The following is a 17,829-nucleotide window of genomic DNA, read 5'->3' as shown; positions in this document are numbered from 1 at the left end:
ACTAAATAAAACCCAACAAACATTTTATTCAAATGCTCAAACCGTTATAACAACAAGTATTGGAATTCATTGTCCCACATCAAATAATCTAACCACTTTTAGCTGTAGATCAAACCGTGAAATGCCAGCCACCCTACTATGATAATGGATGGCTGTGAAATCAGTTATGCAGTGCCAAACCAGTAATAGAAATCCTCAGGCTTTTGTCAACAGATTGAAAGAATGATTGTTTGCTATTTCACTCCACGTTCCAGACATTGGCCAGAATTCTCTGGCCTCTCGTGCCAGTGCGATTCTCTGGTCCCTCTGCAGTGAACAGTGATTTGGCTGAGTGCCAAATTCTCTGTCCTCACTTGCAGCGGCGGTGGGGGGTGAACGGCTGGAGATTTCCAGCCATTGTTTTCAAAGATTTAAAGGGCAGGGGAGTTTAAGTGAGCAGCTGTGGTGAAAGAGGAAGTACTTGAGGCTTACTGGATCAGATCAACAATGAACTGTTTGATCTGCTCTGGGCTTGTCAATCAGAGCAGTTCAAAGTCTCCAGGCTACACCTGTGGCTCATCTAGGTTACAAGAGGGAATCCCCACTGTGAAATTGCCATCACCTGTTAGTCAGAGAACTTCAAAGGGGTCTGCTCACACCTGGTGCTTCTGAGAGTAGAACAGGGTGCTTTTGTGATTTTTATGGCTTCCAGGTGTCCAGGGACATGGGTATTAAAACGACCAGGCCAATTCAATGTTTTTACAGTACACAGACAAAAATGAAAATTTTGAACAGAAAGCTGCCTGAAATCACCATGCTAAGAGTGATCTCCATTTTTCCCAGGGCAAGAATGGACCGTCCAGCCTTATCAGATTCCTGCCCTTTCTGTTCAGGAACCTGATCGGAGCTGATGCAGCAGGCAGGAAGACTAGCAACGGGTTTGATGCCCGGCGAGAATCCCGTTTTTGCCCTTACACCCAATTCAATGGACCATCACAATTCCAGCCAGGGGCTAGCAGCCCTGGAGAATACCACCCTTCTCCCTTTATTAGCTTGCCATCTAGACTTTTTTTAAAACATAGTTCATAACACATTACTATTTTGCAAAGCATTTTTTTGCAAGTGCCACACATACTATAGGGTTCTAGAAAATGTACAGTGAGTCAACGGGCATGGAAGTGCCATAAGTCAATGGGTATGAGGGGACATGGGGATGCGTGAAAGGGCAGAGCTTAGCATAGAGGGCATGAGGGTGACGTTTTTACCTTGCCTTTTAAAAGGTGCCTTTTAGCAAATTAGGATTCATGACGCCTCTGAGGGGCTGTAGACCGAAACTCTTTAAAAACCTGGTCTGCCTCCATCAAAAATGGCAGAGGAGTTGGAGATGCTTATCTCTGCAATGTAGCTGGCCAAGTCAAGAGTGCCAAACAGGTTTTAACAGAAATCAATCCGCAACCTTAAAAGGCACTTCAAAATCAGACATTCCAGCTCAGTGAAAAGAACAGCCCAGAATGTAGGAAATGCAACAGCCCAGTTTACACATAGCAAGGTCTGACAAACTACAATAATAATAAACCTGGTTTAGAGATATTGGCTGAGGGATACATATTGGCCAGGACTGAAGGATTATATCCTCTGCTGTTTTTGTACACCTGAGAGGGTAGATGGAGCCATGATTTGATGTCTCATCTGAAATATGGTATCTCTAACATTGCAGTTCTCCCTCAGTATTGCACTGAAATATAAGCCTGGATTATGTGCTCAAATCACTGGAGAGGATCTTGAAGTTCCAATAAGACCATAAGACATAGGAGCAGAATTAGGCCACTTGGCCCATCGAGTCTGCTCTGCCATTCAATCATGGCTGATATTTTTCTCATCCCCATTCTCCTGCCTTTTCCCCATAACCCCTGATCTCCTTATTAATCAAAAACTTATCTATCTGTCTTAAAGACACTCAATGACTTGGCCTCCGCAGCCTCCTGCGGCAGAGTTCCACAGATTCACCACTCTCTGGCTGAAGAAATGCCTCCTCATCTCTGTTTTAAAGGATCGTACTTTTAGCCTGAGGTTGTGCCCTCTGGTTCTAGTTTTTCCTACGAGTGGAAACATCTTCTCCACATCCACTCTATCCAGGCCTCGCAGTATTCTGTAAGTTTCAATAAGATCTCCCCTCATTCTTCTAAATTCCAATGAGTACAGACCCAGAGTCCTCAATCGTTCCTCATATGACAAGCTCTTCATTCCAGGGATCATTCTTGTGAACCTCCTCTGGACTCTTTCCAAGGCCAGCACATCCTTCCTTAGATAGGGGGCCTAAAACTGCTCACAATACCAAATGGTCTCTGACCAGAGCCTTTTAGAGCCTCAGAAGTACATCCCTGCTCTTGTATTCTAGTCCTCTCGACATGAATGCTAACATTGCATTTGCCTTCCTAACTGCCGACTGAACCTGCACGTTAACCTTAAGAGAATCTTGGACAATGACTCCCAAGTCCCTTTGTGTTTCTGATTTCCTAAGCATTTTCCCATTTAGAAAATAGTCTATGCCTCCATTCGTCCTTCCAAAGTGCATAACCTCACATTTTTCCACATTATATTCCATCTGCCACTTCTTTGCCCACTCTCATAACTTGTCCAAGTCCTTCTGCAGCCCCCCTGCTTCCTCAATACTACCTGTCCCTTTACATATCTTTGTATCATCTGCAAACTTAGCAACAGTTCCTTCAGTTCCTTCTTCCAAATCGTTAATGTATATTGTGAAAAGTTGTGGTCCCAGCACCGACCCCTGAGGCACACCACTAGTCACCAGCTGCCATCCTGAAAAAGATCCCTTTATCCCCGCTCTGCCTTCTGCCAGTCAGCCAATCCTCTATCCATGCCAGGATCTTACCCTTAACACCATGGGCTCTTATTTAACAATCTCCTATACCCTGACGCACAGGTGAAAGTGTGATTGCTAAAGTATGGTTGACCTCTAAACTGAATAAATGCACCTACTGAGTCAAGTAAGTATAGTTCAAAGCAACTTAATGAATTAACTTAAAAATATAACAAACTGAAAAAGATGTAAAGCATTTTTTAGCAGCTGACATTTCTTTTATTGTTTCTACATCCCTAGTTCTCTTCAAAGAAGTTAACACTTGTAATCCCGCAACAATTACCGGAACATTGTCTCGCATTTCACTGGATGATGAGGAAGATGAAAAGCTGAATATAAATAATGAAGGGATGAACTTCACAACCCTTCCAGGAAACATCCCACCAGGAAATGTCTTGGTTCAGTTGCCTCCTATGCATCAGCTGCGCAACATGATGTCTGGTATAAATGAACTGAATGAGCAGCCAGCCAAAAAGGAAACCAACAGTGAGTTGAGGGGAACATTGTATCTGTGCACAGAGAACACATTGAAGCCAGTGGATGTGAAGTGGAGGCGGGCACAGGAGCAGCCACTGGAAGGTGACTACATGGTGCTCCCAAGACGCACAGTCAGCTTGAAGCCTTTCATTAAAGAGGACAGCAAGTTAAATATCAATGTGGATGACAACAGGCACAATATTGTTGAAAATCAGCCAGTCGAGTCAGAGGTTTATCCTAACTTTGCTGCAGTCGATCAGATCAATATTAACATAAATCAACCATATGGAACTCTGAATCACCCACGGAGTGTACCCCTCAAACAGCACCCTTCAGTGAGGCACATTCTGGCGTCAGAACTTGCTGACAGGAGCAGAACTATGCCACGCAACAAACCAAGTTCAGCAGGGTCCACAGGTTCCTTAGAAGTAAGTTAAAATGGTAATGCTGATCAGGTCACATTTTTCAAATGTACCAGGGAGAATACAAAGGAAGACGGCATTGATATTGGGATGATGGTCCATCTCTCATTGGCAGTGAGAGTGCTATCCTATTCACACTTACCCAACCCAAAACTGATATTTTATATACCCACAGAACCAAATGCTTCTGTGACTTTCATAGTAAATTGGAGTAAGTGGTATTTGCCATCACTTTTGGATCCCCACAGTTAGTTCTTCAAAGAGTTAAATGGCCAAGTTCAACTAGCACTTAATGACATTTCTTCATTTATTCAGCCTATTGCATGTCACTCGTGAGGGTCAACCAGAGTAACAAGCCCTTTAAGAAGCGTCTTTGTGCAGAGTCTGCCCTTCCTGCTGCCCTTCCTCTGTATATAGCCTCACTATAAAATTTGTTCTCAGTTCCTTGCCTCTTATTAACAGCAGATCCTTAATGTTTTCCCACCAGTGATGTCCTACTTCCCCACCAACCATCCCACCCCAACAGGATTTTTGTTTAGTTACTGCTTACTTACTACAGCTGCAGTTCAAATGAGCAATCACCAACCTTCTGCCCGTAACCCTGCATATTCTTCATTTCAGATAACAGTCTAATTCCCTTTTGAATGGTTCAGTTGAACTCACTCCACTGCACTCTTAAACACTGCATTCTAGGCCTAATTATTCAATGTGAGAAAAAGCTTTTCTTCATATCATGTTTGCTTCTTTTACTAATTACTTTAAATCTGTGCCCCATCGTTCTTTATCCTTCTTGGAGTGGGAATGATCCTTGTTTTTAAATCCCTCCATTGCCTCACTCTCCCTATCTCTGTAAATAAATGCCTTCAGGCCAACCAGCCTCGTGGATCTATGGCCACCTCCAATTTGATTTCATGGCACTCCCAATTTTCCCACTATTTGTGATCACGTCTTCAGCTCCCAAAGTCTTAAACTCTGGAATCCTCTCATAACATCTCTCTGACTCTTTATCTCAGTCTCCTCCTTCAAGCTGCTTCTTAAAACCTACCTTTTTGACAATCCTTTCTGTCACCTGTCCTAATTTCTCTTTGTGATAGATTTTTGGCACATTGCACCGTGGGAATTTCACTGCTACATGTGTTACATAAATTCAAGTTGTTTTTGTTGATTGGAAACACTTTATTCTGGTGTCATGTTTTTCAGTTGTGCTTTCTCTGAGATCTAATGATGAATCACATAAATGTATTGAGTTCATTTGAGTGCAGTGACCTTTAGTTCTGATCTTCAGTCCCACCATTTTACCAGGATTCAAATACTTTGGCCAGAATTTTCCAGCTATCATTTCGGCAGGATCTTCCAGTCCAGCTGACAGCGCACCTCCACTATGGGTTTCCCAGCAGTGTGATGATTAAGCAGGAAACCCCATTGGCAACTGTGGGTCAAGAACTTCACGCCGGGCTGCTGACGCAAAATAGGTGGTCAGATGCGTTGAAAATCCCACCCTTGTTATCTCCCCTAACCTATTTGAAGCACAAAGCATTTTCCTTTTTTTATGACATAGCTTGCTTGAACCAGAAAGGCAATCCCAGCTGTAAGGATAAGCCCGTCCTTCCATGATGCAGGTAGACTGAAATATTCTGCAAAGTTCTGCAGGCAAAGTGCTGTCTCCATTACTGTTGAGATAGTTTTCAACTTTGCCTAAAATTGTTGCCTCAGTTCAGCAACTGTTGGTGACTCAGGAGACTGTGGGCATGATTTTCCCACCCCAGGACGCCGGTCGAGTAGCATAGTGGGGTGGGAAATTTAAGCAGGAGGCCAAAAACAGGAATTGCTTCTGGCTGTCGGCCTGGGCCCTTTTTTCTGACATAATCAGCCTCGTGCAAGGGAACAGCATGAGGCTGATCACAATATTCATTGCTTTATTTAAATCTATTTAGTGAGCCCAAGACATTATCGTCCAGGCTCATTTCTGTTTCTGACCCCGCCAGTGGAGATCCACATCGGTGGGGATCACATATGGTACCCAACAACGGGAGACCAGGTGTGATGGCCTCGCTGGTGGGACAGGAGGCCATTGAGGCCCTCCGGGAGGGGCTGTGCCCCTTGGGCAGTACCAGTCTGGCACGGCCAGCCTGACACCCTGGCATTGCCTACCTAGGGTGCAGGGCCTTACGGGGAGGGGGGTCAGATGGGGCGGAGCCAAATGAGGATGGGGGAACACTGCATGGGGGAGGGGGCTGGTGGTGGGGCTGGCGATCATAGGTCAAGGCCTCTATCAGGGGTTGGGGCCGGCAATCGGGAGGCTGACGATCATGGGGGTGGGATGGGTGGAGAGGACGGGGCATGTCAACTGATCCAATCTCTCATTCTCAACTTGAGCAATTCACAGCTGCAGAGTATCTGTGGCTTTTTGTTTGTTCTTGGGCTGTGCGTGACATTGGTAAGGCCATATTTATTGTCCATTCCTCGTTGCCCTGAGAAGGTGCTGGTATTCCTTCTCCTTTAACCACGTCAATCCTACTGGTTATGGGACCCTCACGATAATAGTCAATTCCTCATATTCAAATCCCTTCATGTCCTTAGCTCCTTATCTTAGTAACCACCTCCAGCCCCGCAACCCTTCAAGATCTATGTGCTCCTCTAAATTTTGTCCCTAGTTGATTCCCCGCTTCTTTTTCTTCACAGTGTCATCAGCAGTGTAGGCCCTAAACTCTGGAACTCCATTTCCAAACCTATTTCCCTCCTCAGCTTTCTTCCTTTTAGATATTGCTTTGAAACCTTTGACTCAGTTTTTGGTTATCTTTCCTCACTATTAATTTTTCCCTGATACACTCCTGTGAAGTGCTTTTGGAGGTTTTACTATGTTAAAGGCATTACATAAATGAAAGTTACTGTTGTTAGGGAATATTTTAGACTATTGATCGTTCCATCCCTCCGTGGTTAAGAAGCTGGTCCAGTGGCATGTGCAATGTCATGTTATGCAGGTCGGTAAAAGTTGAAATTTGTAGGTATGCTGCAATAGCTGATCTTGGTATCAGCGAGGATGCTGCAATTTAACCTCAGTGTTCCTGATATCAAGTGGGAAAAAACTCAGTCAGGGTTTGCATTCCTGCTCGCGGTTCATTGATCTATGCTGGAAAATTAGATTGCCTCGATGTCTATTATCAAAAGTATCAGGCTTTTTTATGATGACATAAAAAAGCTACCAAATAAACCTTTCAGCACATACAGCCAGACAAATGAAGAGTGGCCACTTAAGGGAAGAATTAGTGATCACCTAGGAACAATGTCTATCACCAATCAACAGATCAAAGAATGTTCCAAAATCGGTCATTGTTCGGTGTCCCCCTCAACCTCTATCACTTGCCTTTGCACCAGTAGATTAGTATGTTTCCCTGAAGGTAATACGAAAAAAATTAATGACAAAAATATGGAACTTCATTCAGATATAACGTATTGCATCTGAATAATCAAATGTTAATTAACATGAATGTTTGTTTGGAGAACTGACAACTCCAATTGTTACAGTCACCATAGTAAGTACAGTACAGTAGGACTACAAGTGTGTCATGGTAAAATCTTGTAAAAATATCGATTAGTGATGGTAAGAATGTCATATATATCACAGGAAAAAGTAACAGAAAATCAGTTATATCTTTTGTGGCAACCACATTGCCAATATTGTGCTCTTCTCTCTATACCTGTTTTTCTCTTTCTTTCTCCATCTTTATTTCTTCCATCCTTCATTGTTGCTTCCTTCTCTCTGTGTCTCTCCTCTTCCTGCCCTTCAGTTTTCTGTTTTCTATTTGTATCTTTCAAATGGGAAAGGCAAAACTCCAGAAATTGGGAATAGAATGGAGAAAGTCTGAAAAATGGCAGGTGGTTGGGAAGTGATTGAGTATCTGGAATTGTTCAATTGAAGGGAGGAACATGGTAAGATTAGCATTGTTATAGGTCTTCCTATAACATAATTGCTTCACTATACCCAGCTAATTTGTTGTCTAATTTGCATATTGCAGTAAATAAACTTTAGTTGTTCCAGTTGATTTTATTTCCTTCAGCCCCCCCCAACCCAAGTTTCACCATAGATTCTATACAGCTGTGATACAGAATCCACTGCGTTGTATTCTTCCCCTTAAGACAGTTTTTGCTGTGCTGAGGTGACACAGCTCAAAATATCACCAGGTGAATTCGTTGTGATGAGCTGAGACATATTCTTCAGAAGGATGTTGCAAACAAATCTAATGAGGAAGTCCATTCATTATAAAGCAAAGAGAAGGCAGGCAAAATGTAAAACTTAATTCAACACTTTTAAAATCTTGTGGTGCACACTATTGCTCTGTTGTACAGTAAGCTTCTTGACCTTACCTCTGCCATCAGGAGCGGGTGCTGAACAGGTTTCAGGCATAGGCACCTATCCATATCCCAGTGGTCATGGGTTGTCAGTGTGCCGTCTTGGAATTTATGTATTATGCAAGGAAACCTGAGGAGACTTCATGGGAGGGAGAATGTAATTAATAAATTCAGAAACACTATTAGAAATTCTTTTGTGTTAACTAATTTCATTTGTTTGTTACTTTCACAGAGGAAAAGATTGAGGTACTCCGATCTTGATTTTGAGGTATGAACTATCATAATTAACCACAATTAGTAAAATAATGATGTTACCACTTGTTCGGCAATAACATCCTGAATTGTTTTGAGACTGCACAGAACATAGAAGTGAAATTCAGTATCACATGATCAGAGATTCACAACTCAGTTAGTCAAGAGCTTCAGATGATGTCAAAAAGCAGGTCCAGCTAAAGTCCCCGGTGAACCTCTGTTGAGTCTATGAAACATAATGGCAGGTTTTATTTCAAAGTACCTATGATTTAACATCTGAATGCATGTTCAGTAGACATCACGGTGACGTTCTTAGTCTTTTATGGTGAACATAAACTGTTTATTGGTAACACATAATCATGTACATACAGACAGCCATGATATAAGTTAACTCGATGTTTGCTTCTGGACACCTCCGGACCTCTTTCCCCCCCAGCCTCTCAGTTACCCACTTGCCCCTCTCCTTTCTTGCTACATGATAATCAGCAGGAGGTTTCCTTGCTCGTGTTTGATCTGATGCCATGAGACTTTATGGGCTCCTGAGTCCATGTTGAAGGCCCCCAGGGCAGTTCTCTCTCAACTGAATACCACTGCGCCACCACCTCAAATTCCCTATGTCTCCTCAACCCCCACACGACACCATGTCCCTTCCATGACCACAGAGACTCCCATGCCATCATATCCCCATATAAGTTCTATAGACATTCACCTGGTATCCACTACATACAGCCCTCAGGAGCAATTCAAAGCAATGGGAATTCTTTTAAATGATGAATGTTGCTGACTGCCCATCAGACCTCCTCCAATGGTCACTGACTCCTCCAAGCTAAATTTTTTAGGGCTTCCAAAACCCTCACCAGCATGTGAAAATACAGCGCAACAGGAAAACAAATTCCAGTGGTTCTCGCAATGGGGACCATGAACTCAGAAGAGTTCATGGGCGGCACGGTAGCACAGTGGTTATCACTGCTGCTTCACAGCTCCAGGGACCTGGGTTCGATTCCCGGCTTGGGTCGCTGTCTGTGTGGAGTTTGCACATTCTCCTCGTGTCTGCGTGGGTTTCCTCCGGGTGCTCCGGTTTCCTCCCACAGTCCAAAGATGTGCGGGTTAGGTTGATTGGCCATGCTAAAATTGCCCTTAGTGTCCCGGGATGCGTAGGTTAGAGGGATTAGTGGGTAAATATGTAGGGATATGGGGGAAGGGCCTGGGTGGGATTGTGGTCGGTGCAGACTCGATGGGCTGAATGGCCTCTTTCTGTGCTGTAGGGTTTCTAAGTTGCATGGGTGTTTTGCACCCAAAGCTTTCCCAACCCACAAAAAAGGACACTGCAAAAATGGCATAGGATTGGGAGGCAAAGAAAAATTGCTTTGCAGCAAGAAAACAAGTTCAGTGTTACACTACATGATTTGCATCGTCTTTGGAAGATGGAAATCCAACCCTTTGAGTTTAAAAGTTGTAACATTAAGCTAAACTTGTATGAACCTTTCTGAGGCCACACTCGGAATATCCCGTACAGTTATGGGTGCCACATTATGTAAGGATATAAAGCTACTGGAGAGGTTGCAAATAAAAGATTTAACTTGAAGTTAACCAGAACTTCAACATATAAAAATCAGGGAAGAAGGAAGAAGCTGCGTGTCTTTTCTCTTGAAAAAAGAAGGCTGAGGGGTGACCTAATCGAGGTCTTTAAGATTCTGAAATTCATAGATTAAACAAAGAGCGAGAGTTTCAGCTTGTGAGAAAGAACAAAGAAAATTACAGCACAGGAACAGGCCCTTCGGCCCTCCAAGCCTGCACCGATCATGCTGCCCGACTGATCTAAAACCCCCTACCCTCCCGGGGACCGTATCCCTCTATTCCCATCCTATTCATGTATTTGTCAAGATGCCCCTTAAATGTCGCTATCGTATCTGCTTCCACTATCTCTCCCGGCAGCGAGTTCCAGGCACCTACTACCCTCTGTGTAAAAACACTTGCCTCGGACATCTCCTTTAAATCTTGCACCTCACACCTTAAACCTATGCCCCCGAGTAATTGACTCTTCCATCCTGGGAAAAAGCTTCTAACTATCCACTCTGTCCATGCCCCTCATAATCTTGTAGACTTCTATCAGGTCACCCCTCAACCTCCGTCATTCCAGTGAGAACAAACCAAGTTTCTCCAACCTCTCGTCATAGCTAATGCCCTCCATATCAGACAACATCCTGGTAAATCTTTTCTGTAACCTCTCCAAAGCCTCCACATCCTTCTGGTAGTGTGGCGACCAGAATTGAACACTATATTCCAAGTGCGACCTAACTAAGGTTCTATAAAGCTGCAACATGACTTGCCAATTTTTAAACTCAATGCCCCGGCTGATGAAGGTAAGCATGCCGTATGCCTTCTTGACTACTTTCTCTACCTGCGTTGCCACTTTCAGTGACCTGTGTACCTATACACCCAGATCCCTCTGCCTATCAATACTCTTAAGGGTTCTGCCATTTACTGCATATTTTCTCTCTGTATTAGATCTTCCAAAATGCATTACCTCACGTTTGTCCGCATTAAACTCCATCTGCCATCTCTCCGCCTAAGTCTCCAACTGATCTATGTCCTGCTGTCTCCTCTGATGGTCCTCATCGCTATCCGCAAATCCACCAACCTTTGTGTTGTCCGCAAACTTAGTAATCAAACCAGTTACATTTTCCTCTAAATCATTTATATATATATTACAAACAGCAAAGGTCCCAGCACTGATCCCTTGAGGAACGCCACTTGTCACTGCCCTCCATTCAGAAACGCACCCTTCCACGGCTACCCTCTGTCTTCTATGACCGAGCCAGTTCTGTATCCACCTTATCAGCTCACCTCTGATCCCAAACGACTTTGCCTTCTGTACCAGTCTGCCACGAGGGACCTTGTCAAAGGCCTTACTGAAGTCCATGTAGACAACATCCACTGCCCTACCCTCTCAATCATCTTTGTCACTTCCTTGAAAAATTCGATCAAGGTAGTGAGACATGACCTCCCCTTCACAAAACCATGTTGCCTCTCGCTAATACGTTCACTTGTTTCCAAGTGGGAGTAAATCCTGTCTCGAAGAATCCTCTCCAATAATTTCCCTACCACTGACTTCAGGCTCACCGGCCTGTAATTACCTGGATTATTCTTGCTCCTCTTCTTAAACAGAGGAACAACATTGTCTATTCCCCAATCCTCTGGGACCTCCCCTGTAGCCAATGAGGATACAAAGATTTCTCTCAAGGCCCTAGTAATTTCCTCCCTTGCTTCTTTCAGTATTCTAGGGTATATCCCATCAGGCCCTGGGGACTTGTCTACCTTAATGTTCCTCAAGAACCCCAATACCACCTTTTTGATCTCAACATGACTCAAACTATCTCCACACCCTTCCCCAGACTCATCATCCACCAGGTCCTTTTCTTTGGTGAATACTGGCGCTAAGTACTCATTTAATACCTCGCCCATTTCAAAGAACAGAACTAAAGTCCATCAGAACATGATAGTCACCAATAAATCACATAGGCAATTCAGAAGAAACTTTTTACCCATCGAGTGTTGGAAGTGTGGAAGACCATAATGATTCATATAGATGCATTTAAGAAGAAGCTAGATAAACAAAAAATCCATGAAGGAAAGGAATAGATAGTTATGCTGATAGAGTTAGATTAAGAATTTGGCAGAAAGTTCGAGTAAAACGTGAATGCATGCATGAACTGGTTGAGCTGAATAGCTTGTTCCTGGGCTGTATATGTATTGATTTCAACGAGGCTCAGGAGGTTGGCCTCTTGGAGTATGAATGCCCTGATTGAGGTCCCCCAGAGAGCTGCCCCCCCTACCTCCTCACCACCCCGGCCTAAAAATCCAGAAGGAAAGGTCCGGACAGAGCAGGTTCGGGATGGCTCCCCTGTCCCTACGCCCGCTTCCCCCCCCTCCCCCCCCCCACCCCTCCGGCCGAACATCCGTAACATGCAACCCCCGGATACAAGTGCCTCCGGAGGGTTGCCCCCCTCCCTCACCCCCGGCAGGGTAAAAATCCGGGAGGCGATGCCCTGGAGGGTAACAAATGAGTTTTAATGTTTATTTCTTTTTTTTGGTTAATAGCTAATTGTTATACTGTGATAAAATTATTTGATGATTATAATTTAAGGGGTGTATTTAGAGGGCAATACACTGGAAAAGATAGCATATAATGAACCCTTAATGAAGGGTAGTACTTGTATGTTATTGGTTCATGGATGGCATTAGCCATCGGTGATGTTTGTACAGAAGTTTGCTGTACTGTTCTGTAATAAAAAGAGTTCCCTGATTGAGGTCATAATTGCCTGCCCAATCAGCAAGTCTCATCTGTATATAAAAATGGGAGTGTCAGGTCTTCTAGCACTCTGGACTCTGTCCGTGTACCAGAAGGACACTATGAATGGAATAGAGTTTGTAAATAAAGGGAATCTGGTGAAGGAATACCAGCCCCTGCAGTTATATCAGTATGTATTTCTATGTTATGAGTTCTATGCTAATAAAAGTATTGTGGTACCCAAAGCCTATGTGAGACCACAAATCAGCATCCCTCTGAGACTAATAGAAAAGCAGCTGTGAAGCATGTGATCTATATCACTTTGGTGTCTTTTAGCTGTGAATATTAAGTGGTTTGGGTATACACAATCCAGAAATAACAATTGATTCATAAATGGTAGAATCACCCACAGTATTTTGTTTCTGACTATCAGGTGGTACTATTTGTAGTACTGCAGTTTACAATGATTTCAGTCTTTTCATCTCATCCACTATGAGGCTAGAAGAACACTTTCTCTTTTCCCTCTCCTTTTGCCTCATACTTTAATTTCAGTTTGTCCATCACATGATTACAGATACTAAATAGTCCTTGTCATGACATATTATCAAGGGATGAAGTGCATCAACTACTTAATGGTTTTATTGACAATTTCTCTAAATTTTGAAACTTAAGTAGACTGGGCAAAGGAGCCATACTGTCCAGACTCTATGGCCTGGATACTCCACAAAGGTTCCAAATTGGCAGGTGGGATCTGGATCCAGAAGTCTGTTTGTTTTCGTAAGTAATTAAGTATTTGAATGGGCATTCATGAATGTGTGTCTTTTTCCCATCATAGAGATTCCAATAAATATTTAGGAGGCAATTCTCCAAATTAGGACCAAGTGCCCCATGCCAGCGAGAAACCTAGCATTAGCAGCGTCTGTCAGCTGGGAAAATCCCATTTGCATCTCATCACTTGAGTTAGATTTTTTTGTCTATGTTTGGACCAAGGCTATAATGAGGTCAGGAGCTGAGTGGCTCTGATTGACACAAATTGAGAGTCAGTGATCAGGTTAATGTCAAATAAGAGCCACATGATGGAGCTGTCGATGACCCCTTCAATCACTTTGCAAACAATTGAGAGTCTGATGGGTCTGTAACTGGCAGAGTTGGATTTATCCTGCTGTTTGTGGACATGACATTCCTGGGCAATTTTCCATATTATCTGGTGGATGCCAGTATTGTAGCTAAGTTGGAACAGCTTGGCTAAGGGTACAGCTATTTCTGGAGCACAAGACTGATATAATACCATCAATCCCTTGGGTCCTAATTTTGTGCCGTTTTGTGACAGCAATTATGGCAGACAGAAGATAGTCTACAAAGAATCCAAGACACGATTGTGACAAACAGTAACAGATATGAATTATCAAAAAGAAGGATTAGACTTCACTGTTTGTGCCCTCATCATGATCACTGATGTTGTGGAGGATGCAGCAGACTGTCACAAACTTTGAGACTTAGTTTGGTTCCCTCCTACCATACCCCAACCCTCACTTCAGGCAGTCAAAGCAGAGGAACCATTATTTGAGGAATCCAGTTGCATTTTCAGTGATTTTCAGTGGGTTTTCCTGGCTCTCATTGCATGTTCACTCTAGTCATATAGTGGATGGCAGGGAGCTGTCATCAGCCATGTATAGAAGAGTGGGGAGAGCCCTTGTCTCTGATAAGTCAGCCTCTGCCTCCTGTAGCAGGGCCAAGTACAATGGGTAGGCTGGTACAAGACAAAAGCCTCATGTTTGCTGCCAGAATAGTGGACATTCACTGAAATGATGGTCTTGGCAGGGTCACACAGCAGAGCCACATATGTGCAAATGATGGCATCCTGCACCATCCAGAATCCTGCTATCCTGGCAAAGTCATGTGTACCTTCATCCTGCTTGTACCTCTTCAGCATAAAGATAATGTATTGCCTTTGTATAAAATAAATTACCTTCATGACCGCCTTTTTGAATCTGCATCATTTCAGGCACTGCTCCTCCATCAGCAGTAGCTACGAGAGCTGCTCTCTGAAAACTCATGGTGAAGAGAGTCTTCTGTGGAGAGTTCTTTCTTTTGCTCCATTTCATGGTCATATTCCAGATCAGTAATTATTCTCACCACTGTCCCTGTACCTCAGTCACAAATTCTTCTGTCCTCCCTGATCATAAACACCAGCTCGCAAAATCCAACTCTGGAGGCACAGCGCAATACTTTGGACAAATTCCTCTTAAGCACGAGTATGAAAAACACGTCACCTTCATCTGCAACTTGTTGGCTGGCACTTGCATCAGTAGCACTGATGCAAGAAGCACTTTGCAGCCAGATGCTTGATCTTAGGTGAGTGACAAGCAAAGTTATTCAATGGAATTATTTGGTACTTGAATATCATGTCAGTTAGTGCACCTATGCAACTTCATGATAGAACCAGTTCAGATGCTTCTGGCACCCGTTTGATTGCCCTTCTCAGCATGCTATGCAGCCCATGCCAAAAGTGGCTGATGATACAACACACTCGCCCCCAGGAGAGCATTTAGTTTTTGCAGCACCATACCCAGTGGCACTATGAATCCAAACTTCACAGCCATAATCTCACAAGAGCAGTCTTAATGCTCCCCTCCTCAAGTTTTCAGCAGCCGTAAAGTGGCAAGTTCCAGTACAATCCTTCAATCATCAGTTGATTATCCCCTTCAGTTAAACTATGATTTCAGCCAGTGAAAGTGAAGAGGACATTGCATTGAAGAATTTGCAGTTGTGGTAATTGTAGCAGTGTCTCAGTTAGTAAAACCCTTTCTTTTCCATCACAAAGTTTTGGGTTGCCAATCCAGGGCTTGAGTACTACAATCAAGACACTCATTTCAGTGAGCACTGAACAAGCATTGCATTATTAGAAGTTCCACCTTTTGGATGAGATGTTAAACTGAGACCCATCTGCCTGCTCGGGAGGATGTAAAACGTCCCATGGCACTATTTCGAAGAACAGAAGAATCCAGTTACCTGGCCAATACCTATCCCTCAATGGGCATTTCTTGAGATTTTCTTGTCATCATCACAGTGCAGTTTGTGAGAGTTTGCTCTATGCAAATTGACTGCCTTGTTTCCTACATTGTAACAGTGACTACACCTCAAAAGTACTTAGTTGATTGTAAAGCACTTTGGGATATCTGGTGATCATGAAAACTTCTATATAGATCTAGGTCTTTTCTATTATACTTGTGATTCATAACTCAACCAATAAAAGTGCCAGTGAATCAGCTGATTATGATATATTTAACAATGTGCAGCACAGGCACTTTAAACAACTGAGCATTACGTCAGGAGAGGTTGAGCAGGTTTTGTTTCTTTTTAATCACATTTATTGTAAAGTTGTTAGTTTGTTTCAGTTACGAGTATTCTGGTCTCAGTCAGAAGGCTTGTGCATTCCAGTGCAGCATTGAGGAGTTTGTCATTTGTTAAAGCAAAGCCCTTCCCCTTGCTCTGGTGGTTGAGTTGACTATGAAAGATCCCATGACACTAATTGGAGATGAATGTAGAGTTCTCCCAGTGCCCTGATCATCTTTTCCCTCAAACATTACAGCCAAAAACAGATTTGCTGGCAATTGATCTAATGTGTGGGATATTACTATTCACAATATGACTGCTGCATTCACCTTTGTAACAGTGTCAGCATCTCAGAAGAATGCATTATGTGCAAATTCCTTTGGGGCATTTCAGAGGATGTGGTAAGGTGTTCTATGAATGACTTATTTTTTCTAAGCTCTCATGTAAAGATACATTTAAACATTGGTCAGTTTCTACCCCAAGATTTGTTGTCACACCATATTTTCATAAGTTACAAATATGGAAGAATATGATTGATATGTTCAACATCTAGGTGAACTTGATTCCTTTAAGTAGCGTGAAGACTATCGTGGCATGGTTGAGTAAATGCTGCTGTTCTGAATTACCATCCTTTTTCATTTTTACTGCATGATGTTCTAGATCATAGTTTGAAATATGGAATAATATTTGATGTTGCTGCACTGGGCTGGAGACTTCTTTCTAAATATTTCTTGTACAGCTTGAAAACAATGCAAGACTAATAGTTGCAGTCAAGGAAGGTTAAGTCTTCTTGCTGAACTCTGCTCCTGAAATGTCAATGTATATGTTTATGTTACTGCCTAGTGAATTGAACAAAATCAAAGACAGGCAATGGCTCTCCAACATCGCGATTAATGTAGTGGTCCTCTGTGCCAGGATGAGTGTCCTGCCTCTGCAACTGGATCCTAGACTTCCTAACCCACAGACTGCAATCAGTACAGATAGGCAACAACACCTCCTCCATGATCATCCTCAACACCGGTGCCCCACAAGGCTGTGTCCTCAGCCCTCTACAGTATTCCTTATCCCTATGACTGTGTGGCCAAGTTCCCTCCAACTCGATTTTCAAGTTTGCTGATGACACCACTGTAGTGGGTCAGATCTCAAACAATGATGAGACAGAGTACAGGAAAGAGATCGACAATCTGGTGAATTGGTATGACGATAATAATCTTTCCCTCGGTATCAGTAAAATGAAGGAATTGGTCATCAACTTCAGGAAGTGGAGTGGAGAACATGCCCCTCTCTACATCAATGGGGATTAAATGGAAATGGTTAAAAGCTTCAAGTTTCTACGTGTCCAAGTCACCACAACCTGTCCTGGTCCCTCCATGCTGATGCTATATTTAAGAAAGCTCACCAACACCTCTGCCAGGATCTTCACACTTGCACTAGCAGTCATAAATTCTCAATGGAGCTAATTTCCTCTGAGGGTACACTGTCACAGGGTTCATACTTATCATGCATACATCATCTCAGATACTCTCACTTCAATGGGACCAGTAAGATGCTAGTTTGGTTTTCAACTGGTGAGTCACACTTCACAAGTGACCAAGAGCAGGTGGAAAAAACTGGTGTCTTAAATCTAAATAAAGCAATCTATGCAGATTTGAGAAGCAAATTGGCTAAGGCAGATCAGGAAACTGCATTGAGAGATATGATGGCAGACAGTCCTTGAAGTCACAAAAATTCTACTGGAAAAAAAAATGGTTAAAAGTGGCTAACAAGGAGAATCAGGGTTAATGACAGATCAGAGGAAGAGGCGAGTAATCTTGCCAAAAAGAATGGTAAACCTGTGGATT

General features: G+C 43.1%; 1 protein-coding gene across 1 annotated transcript in view; it reads left to right on the top strand.

Annotated features, from left to right (window-relative positions):
• Positions 1–17,829, top strand: part of LOC144509533 (adhesion G protein-coupled receptor B2-like) — a 962,811-nt gene that overhangs the window by 927,654 nt on the left and 17,328 nt on the right. Inside the window, exons 28-29 of the mRNA XM_078238437.1 lie at positions 3,101–3,765; positions 8,342–8,377. Coding sequence (XP_078094563.1) covers positions 3,101–3,765; positions 8,342–8,377 — 701 coding nt within the window. The remainder of the gene's footprint in view (positions 1–3,100; positions 3,766–8,341; positions 8,378–17,829) is intronic.

Source organism: Mustelus asterias, chromosome 21 (genome assembly GCF_964213995.1).
Source record: "Mustelus asterias chromosome 21, sMusAst1.hap1.1, whole genome shotgun sequence".
Taxonomy (NCBI): Eukaryota; Metazoa; Chordata; class Chondrichthyes; order Carcharhiniformes; family Triakidae; genus Mustelus; species Mustelus asterias.
This window is presented reverse-complemented; position numbering and strand designations above follow the sequence as displayed.